Below are 9,395 nucleotides of genomic sequence, written 5' to 3'. Positions count from 1 at the left end.
CAGTTTCGGTAGATGCGCAGCGAATCACTATTGAATCAACGATTCGTGTAAAACAACAGACATATAATATTAGAAATAATTATGATAACAGTGAATCAAACGGTATGAAATTTGAATATTACGAGATTGTACCCATCTCTGTTGTATTAAACTAAAAGCGTTTGTCTACAGTTCCAGTTTGATAGCTTACATTGTAATTGGCTGTTATTGAACGAATAAAACAATGTATCATCATAATAATGCTTATACAACCGTTTTAGAATGATCATACCTGCAGTGCAGCGTTGTTATCGAAGTCATAAGCATCAGGTCTGCCTTCCAATGTGCTGAAAGCAACACTTCCTCCAGTCAGAGGTGATATACCGCTAAATGCCGATGTGCATAATGCTGTTGTTTCATTTTCTTTCACGACATACAAATCTGGCGGGATCCCATAGGTTGTTTGGCAAGTGCTGCTGAAGTACTGGAAAGGAATCCATTCGGAGTTCTCAGCAGTTCGCTTGTACAGACCAAAACTCTCCGGTCGACTAGAGTGAAATTTCAGTCTCACATAAGAAATTTCACAAGCTTTACCTAGAAAGAGATATGGTGGTTGGTGTTAAAGTCTGGATATTTTAAAATCTCTAAAAGTTCTCTTATAACATATCTGTTATTAATTAAAATAATATCATTAATTCAAGGATGATTGTGTGATGCTTTAACGTAATCCATTTTTGTTGATAGAAACATAAATATGAATATAACAAATTATATGATGTTTGAAAGGCAGTGTAGACAGCATAGACATGGTAGAGTTTTCGTCCCTGTCTGTTTCCATAAGGGTTCTGTACATTTTATTATTAAAGAGCTGCCACCTTTTTTCCTGAAAATACATTTAATTTTTGTTTTCGAATTTAATTATACGATATACTAATCCGATGATATCCTGTAGGTATATATATATATTGAAAGGTAGAGTTGTCTTGTTCATTGGCCTATCATGAAGAATTATCTGTTGCAATCAATCCGTCAGGAAAATCCACGCTGCAAAAAATACATAAAACCCAAGAGTAAGTAACACTAGAAGATAGATGAACACTCTTGGATTCACAAACCAGCAAAGTAAACATTCTGATCGTTTAGTGAAAGATAATACAAACTGGTTTTGATTTCATTTACCTTTATCAAACATTGTTGTGCAAAAAAATTATAAACCGTCAGTGGTAAGTTTGAAGGCTTATAACGCTAAAAATTGGGGTTTGATACCAGAGATGAACAGAACACACATAGTTCATTATTTAGCTTTGTGTTTAACAACAAACAAACAAATAAAAACATTGAACATAGAAAAACACGGGAGTTTTTATTTGCAGAAATCTTACAAAGGAACAAAGTAAATGTTCGGGTATCTATAAGAGAAATACCGGGTTCGTGAGATTATTAAGGAAGATCCATATATATTATTTTAAATACACATGGATTAGTTAATAACAGCATAATAATAAAGGCTGACAAAGATTTAGGTACTACAATTAACATGAAATACGTCACACAGTTGCACAGCCTTCCAGCTACAATAATCTGATTAATGTTTAAAACAATAAGTCAGCAAAGTTATTCCATTAAATATTCAAATCAATAAATATTGATTTCTTATGTAAATTAGATTTGATCCGAGTGAAAGGCATGTGAAATCTAACAGAAAATAAAATGCTGACATCTAAAGTAAATATGAGTAACGAATAATCAGTCCAATTCACTTCAGATACATCTGTCTAGAAAGGACTAAAGCATCATGTGTAACTAATGTTAAATTCAAACAGAAGTACTTAAATTATACTTAACTGCTTAAGTGCTAAGAATAATCATCATGAAGAATTGAGTCTAATGAACGAAGAGTGAGTTACAAGTGTTGCAGTATTAAAAACTATGTACTTTAGCTCTCTCGGTAATAAACTCATTTCTAATTACCATAAAAAGTATTATTTTAACATTTCAGCTTTAAAAAGTTTGCTAAGAAATAAAGCATTTATGTTTTCTTGATGGAATTAAACGTCAATTCATTGACACTTTAACCATTTTCAATGTTGTAAAAGTACATAAACACTCCGTATTTGAGTATTTAAAATTTCTTTTAACATAATAGTTTTAAGATTTGTTACTTTTGTCTGAGTCATATCGTTGCTACTTCTTGAAGTATTAAGATATAGAAGTCCAGTAAATAGTAAAACATGTTTTAATAAGCAAAGGATTATTACTTATAACAAAATTAAGAAGATTTAGTCAGATAAATTGAAAACATCTTGTTTGAACTTACAGGCTAAGTAAACAGAGGAATGATAATACCTAAAACTCATTGTACACTTTGTTTAGATTTATCAAAATCTTGCGGTTTTGTTGTTGATCAGAGAAACAAGGTGATGAAAATTTGCCATATCATTTGATAACATTAACTTCAAATACATCTTAAATTTAGAATGTGTTGTGATCAGTAGAAAGGAAGATTGAAGCGTGGATTTGCAGTTAACGTATCGGACTCTGGATAGGGTCTCCGGTTCGAGACATTGTGCTACCAAAGTCGCTTCATATTTTTTGGTTGTCAGTGTTCAATATCAGTAACTGTCAATCCCAATATTCGTTTAGGACTATCCACTTCTGGCGGTAGGTGCTACATAAAGTATTGCTTAGATAATAGTAAAATGTAAACAATAAAATATATATGTGTGGTTTTCTAGATCATTTGATAATCATGTAGATTAACCAAATACAGACGCAAAAAATAATAAAACTCCCCAGTCTATACTTCGTTTACAATCATGTGCAGTGATATTAATCACAAAGAAAACTGAGATAAAAAGGCACTAATTGTGGTTGTTTGATCTCAAACAAGATTCTTTGTAAAAGTGAAAGAAAAGTATAATTAATATAAAGGGAGTTAGTATTTACATATCAAGTATCATTTTCTACTTTAAATATATTATGATGTTAGTCAAGAAGACTTTTCAAAGAAAAAATCAAGTAAATTACTGTATGTTTTTGTCCTACATCGTGTTTTTTATAAATGGATTTATATAAAAGGCAACACTGATCCAAGATGGTTTTTGTAGACTAGGAATTCGGGAACCGATACTTGGTTTCCAACTGATAACGATGTGTTACAAGTTAGGTAAATCATATTCTTTTATTTAGATGAAAATATCAAATATTTTGAAACTTAGGATGATTAGTTATATCTACGTAATCTGTGTTCGGACCACGTATCGTTACAGTTACACCCACGTAATCTGTGTTAGGACCACGTATCGTTACAGTTACACCCACGTAATTTGTGTTAAAACAACGTATGGTTACAGTAATATCCACGTAATCTGTGTTAGGATAAGGTTTGGTTTCAGTTACACCCACGTAATCTGTGTTAGGACAATGTTTGGTTACAGTTACACCCACGTAATCTGTGTTAGGACCACGTATCGTTACAGTTACACCCACGTAATTTGTGTTACAACAACGTATGGTTACAGTAATATCCACGTAATCTGTGATAGGATAACATATGGTTACAGTTATATCTACGTAATCTGTGTTAGGACCACGTATCGTTACAGTTACACCCACGTAATTTGTGTTACAACAACGTATGATTACAGTAATATCCACGTAATCTGTGCTAGAACAACGTATGGTTACAGTTACACCCACGTAATCTGTGTTAGGACAAGGTTTGGTTACAGTTACGCCCACGTAATCTGTGTTAGAACAAGGTTTGGTTGCAGTTACACCCACGTAATCTGTGTTAGAGCAAGGTGTGATTGCAGTTACACCCACGTAATCTGTGTTAGGACCACGTATCGTTACAGTTACACCCACGTAATCTGTGTTTGGACAAGGTTTGGTTACAGTTACACCAACGTAATCTGTGTTAGGACAACATACGGATACAGTTACATTCACGTAATCTGTGTTTGGACAAGGTTTGGTTACAGTTACACCCACGTAATATGTTTTAGACCAAGGTTTGGTTACATTTACACCCACGTAATCTGTGTTAGAACAAGGTGTGATTGCAGTTACACCAACGTAATATGTTTTAGACCAAGGTTTGGTTACATTTACACCCACGTAATCTGTGTTAGAACAAGGTGTGATTGCAGTTACACCAACGTAATCTGTGTTAGGACAACATACGGATACAGTTACATTCACGTAATCTGTGTTAGGACAAGGTTTGGTTACAGTTACACCCACGTAATCTGTGTTAGAACAAGGTGTGATTACAGTTACACCCTCGTAATCTGTGTTAGGACAAGGCTTGGTTACAGTTACACCCACGTAATCTGTGTTAGAACAAGGTTTGGTTATAGTTACGCTCACGTAATCTGTGTTAGAACAAGGTTTGATTGCAGTTACACCCACGTAATCTGTGTTAGAACAAGGTGTGATTGCAGTTACACCCACGTAATCTGTGTTAGGACAAGGTTTGGTTACAGTTACACCCATGTAATCTGTGTTAGAACAAGGTTTGGTTACAGTTACACCCACGTAATCTGTGTTAGAACAAGGTTTGGTTACAGTTACGCCCACGTAATCTGTGTTAGGACAACATATGGTTACAGTTACACCCACGTAATCTGTGTTAGGACAATGTTTGAATACAGTTACACCCACGTAAGAAAGTCAATATATGATATAGCTTAAATTAACAAGAAACATTATTAATGGAAATTTATATTTTTATTTTATTAACTCCGCCACCGAAGTTGGACGGAATCTATGTTTACACCTATATGTGTGTGTGTTTGTCAGCAAGATTTCTCAAAAACGGCTTAATAGATTTGGACGAAAATTGGTATACATTTGAACTATGACGTAACTTAGAAGTGTATAGTTTTTTGGATGGTCAAGATGAAAGGTCACGATTATCCAAAATATCTCTATCTCTTAACATGGGGACCGATTTTTCACGCTAGTTTTGCTCTATAACTCAGTCCAAAATAACTGGATTTTGGTGCAACTTGGTGTACATATGTAGAATGTTACTCCTCGTTGTCCTGCCGAAAATGGTCTGTGTTTATTGATAACGACGGACATACGGACACATTTTCGTATTTTTTGAGAGCTGAATATGATCACCGTTGTCTCTCTAGTTTTAAATGTATTTAACATTGGTTAAACAGCCAAGCCAGAAAACGCCAATATTCATGCATAATTATCCCTAAGTTAGGACTTTAACCCTGACGAAAATGAACCAGTCAGCACCAACCAAGTGTTACTTAGTTACTCATAACCGAAGTGTCAGGTTGAGTAGAAACATGGAAAGTATTTAGAGACGTATCTCCACTTGAACACCACAAATGGTAACCACCTGGCCACGCCCAGCCCTGTCATGTATAAAAACTCCATGCACTCAGTGTTCATAAAATAGTCCCAAAAACAGAATATCGAGTAAGAAATGTGAAATGTTTTTCTTGAATTATATAAATTAACACATTAGAGTCAGATTTTGCTTTCAAGATGTGTTTATGAAACACGAAACGTTTTACATCCGAGTCACAAATAAGAGAAAATTAGAATTTTCGATAAAATCAACGAAGGAAGGAGTAGTTATTTATATATAAGAATGAATTAACTCCATGTGTAATTTTAACCTCTATTCAGGATTTTGTTCTTCAGTCACTAACCTAATTTAGCCGAAGCTAACTTTTACTTGGAATATTGTAGGATATGACATAGTTTTAAATTATTTGCTTTCAACCACTTTGCTTCCATGATAGGAAACACATGACAAACAATCTTAATTTCTCTCTTTATCAGGCAGGTGGCAGCACTGCCTGGGTAGGTTTGTTTGTTTGCAGTTAAGCACAAAACTACACAAAGGACTATCTGTGCTCTGCCCACCACGGTATTATTAACTATTAGTAATTTAAAAAAAAAATACATAATTCTAGTGTAAACAGTGTTATCATTACCGCTTGAAGTTAGCTTTCTTAGAGAAATTTGGTGTTCGGTGTATATGACGCAAGCAGATTTTGACATCAAATTTTGGGGTAAAAAAGTGCGTCTTATACACTGAAAATACGGTAATTCTTAAGTATGATATTCCTTCTTAGTTTAATCATGAAGATGAATAGAAATTCTAATGTTATAGCCCAGTATCGGCAAAGAATGTTCTAAACATTAAACATTGAGTTCATGGTGAACAAATAATTGCTTAATAATAAAAATGAATCAAAACCCTTATGTTATAGTGTAGTGTCATCAAATAATTTTATAAACCATTGAGTTCTAGGCAAACATATAATTGTCATTAAAACAAAGTTCTCATCCAGGTTCCAAACACAGGTAAAACCTGTTTGTTAACCATTCAAATCTGACGCTAAGCCTGAAAATATTTTATAATATAGTTATCTGCAAAAAACTACTTTATCCACTCGTCATGTCTCAAATCTACCTGTTATGTAAGTGTTAAGTTCTCTTTCATTTCAAAGTCCATGATTTTTGTTTGATCTGTAAAAACTGTGATAAGTTGTACATAGATAAATGGAGCGAAGGTTATTTACAGGTGTGTGTGTGTGGGGAGGAAGTTAGGGAAATGAAACAACATATTCTTAATAAGAAGGAGACAAGGCATTCAAACATTTACGACTAATGTCTAAAGCATTACAGATTATTAAATCTTACCATACGTTAACCAAGAAAAGTAAACCAACAGAAATCCTACAGTGTTAAATAACACTCTAACTGTAGGTATCCTCAGAACTTTAAAGAGTCGTGTCGCACAACAATGAAATTTTAATTAACATATGACGGTTATTGTACTATTTTTCTTTTCATTAAACGTTCAACCTGAAACCAAACACGAATGTCCACTGTAGGTGGCTTACAAACAAAGTGTCTTACAGATATTTGTCTAAGCTTAAGCCTAACTTTAGTTCAGATTTTTTAAAGAATCCCACAACAGCAAATAATAACAAAATGTGGTAGAAATTAACCGTGGGTTTACGCTTTGGGTCTTTTTTTGTTGTTTTTGTTTTTTAATTACGGTGACCTATTTTAATTGCAGCTCGAAATCATGGCAAAAATTACAAATTACTTCTTGATCTGACTACATAAAATCCACACATATTGGAAGCAGCTTTAACATTAATTAACTTATGCTATGAGATGTTTATGCTTTCCACCTTTTGTAGTATTCCCATCTATATACACAAATCATTCAACAATGCTGCTCTCTAAAGAACAGACTTGTCTTTTTGCTATATATTGGAAACACAATGCTTCTACGTTCCCTTCCTTAAATCTAATAAACAGTTATAATATAATATAAAATACACATATTGAAACTAAAAGAGTCTAAATGCCAAGTTTACATTGTTTAAAAATTGGTCACAAATCACTGGTAGCATGACCTTAAGTCTAGCACACTCTTGGATTCTTTAGCTTTGTCCACTCCTCTACTGATGGAATTTTTGGAGGGTCAGTACAGCCACCACTTAGGCCCAAATACATATCTCAAAAACTCAAGCGTTATTTGCATAAATAATAACAGCCCGAGACTGTAATCATTCTAATTCTACACTTCAAAGTCTGGTCACTTCATCGATGTACATTACACATTGTTCTCACTAGATTTTGTGAATTGATATTTCCATAAGACGCTCCAAAACCAAATGAGGCGTTAAAAGAAATAATTCCTCTCCTTGAAAATATTTCTTATTTTTAGAACGAAATATCCACTTGATGAGTTGTACTTATAAAACATTAATACAATTTTTCACCAGACACTAATGATAGCAGAACCGTCTGGAAAATGATCTATAGAAACTAGTACAGCTTATAAAATGAGTCAGATCGACATTTCCTGATTGGCTTAAGGACTTAAGGATTTTATAAGCTGTACTATTTCCTATAGATTATTTTCCAGACGGTTCTGCTATGATTTGTGTCTGGCGAAAAGCTTCAGCAGATATTTCCTTTGCAACATCTCAACCAACAACTGGTCCAGTTATCAATCCTATTTTCAAGTTTTGAACAACTCGACTTTCAAGATCTACATATCTACATGTGCCGATGTTTCCGGTTATCAACGTTATATTTTAAGATATGTGCAAGAACTCAGCTAACAGATGTTTCCGCATATAAAAGCTATCCTCAAGTTTTGTACACCAAAAAAAACTTTTCAAATACAATTTCGCAACTCATCATCGATTAAAACAAATTGATCTTTCAATATAATCTCGCAGTTACATAATTTTTGCACTACTTTAATGAAGGAGAATAACTTATAGCGATTATACTTCTAGAAATTACTTGTAAGTGAGAATGACCACTTAATTTTTTTATGTTAAGTTCTAAAGTGAGAGCTATTGGATTTAAGCTTTATGCTAAGGTGGTGATTTCTACAAACAACAGTCACATCTAATACAGTACTTGTAACCGTTGTCTGGCTGGAGTGTCCAAGGATTTGGGATGAAAGCAAAGTCTTCCATTTAAAGTGGTCTAGGAATGATTTATTCTAGACAAGTTTTTTTTTAGATATATATCTTTATTTTAATGTTTAAAGATACTTCATTGTACATACTAAATGTTCTCTCTCTCTCAGGTCGTATTCTTCCCCTGTGGCTTAGTGGTAAGCTTGGAGGCTAACTTTGAGGCTCCATCCCTGTGGTGTACAAATATCCCATTTTATAGCTTTTTGTTTAACCTGCTTAAATTGAATAAACAATTTGTAAATATCATATCATAAAGCTTAATCCCCCTATAATTTGACTCCTAAGTTGAACATGAGAAATTATGAATTAGTCCGTTGTCTCCCTAACTATCTGAACTACTGCTCACAATGATCAGTTAATATACTGTGTTTTATTTTCATTTCAGTAAAATAGAATCTTTAATGTGTACATTGAGCATTTCGAATCATAAAACATGCATATGACATCTGTGTATATTCAAGAGTTCGCTGTTAGGGCATGGACTGAGAAATAATGAAGTACACATTACTCTGGTTTGAACAAAACTCGAATAAATTTCTCTCTATGTTTAAGCTTATGCTAATCATCAAGATAACGACAATTATGTTTAATACCATACAATTTTCATCCTTAAAATTAATATGTGATAAAACAAAGTAGATTAAAATTCAGTTAAAGACTCCAGATACGTTAATCTTTTTATATTTCTGAAATATAACACTATGTTACGATAGCGGAAGTCGTGTGACGCTGGGAGCATGCGCGCTGGAGTTTCTGGAAGGATCATGAATTATCGGGGGAGACCCAAGTTTGTTCGAGGCGCAAAGAAAGCCAGCGACATAGGCAGATAGATCAAAGAGATAGATTGCATAGATAGATAGTTATAGAGATATATAACTGAGTCAAGTGAACAGTAGGCACCGTAAGTAAAGTGTGTGAATCGCTGTG

The 9,395-nt window shown here is 33.7% G+C and overlaps 1 protein-coding gene across 1 annotated transcript in view; it reads right to left on the bottom strand.

Annotated features, from left to right (window-relative positions):
• Positions 1 to 9,395, bottom strand: part of LOC106458246 (laminin subunit gamma-1-like) — a 75,285-nt gene that overhangs the window by 63,924 nt on the left and 1,966 nt on the right. Inside the window, exon 2 of the mRNA XM_022384401.1 lies at positions 272 to 573. Within this exon, the coding sequence (XP_022240109.1) occupies positions 272 to 573 (302 nt within the window). The remainder of the gene's footprint in view (positions 1 to 271; positions 574 to 9,395) is intronic.

This window comes from Limulus polyphemus, unplaced genomic scaffold (assembly GCF_000517525.1).
Source record: "Limulus polyphemus unplaced genomic scaffold, Limulus_polyphemus-2.1.2 Scaffold435, whole genome shotgun sequence".
Classification (NCBI taxonomy): domain Eukaryota; kingdom Metazoa; phylum Arthropoda; class Merostomata; order Xiphosura; family Limulidae; genus Limulus; species Limulus polyphemus.
The sequence above is the reverse complement of the archived record's forward strand: the minus strand, read 5'-3'. Positions and strand labels throughout refer to the sequence as shown.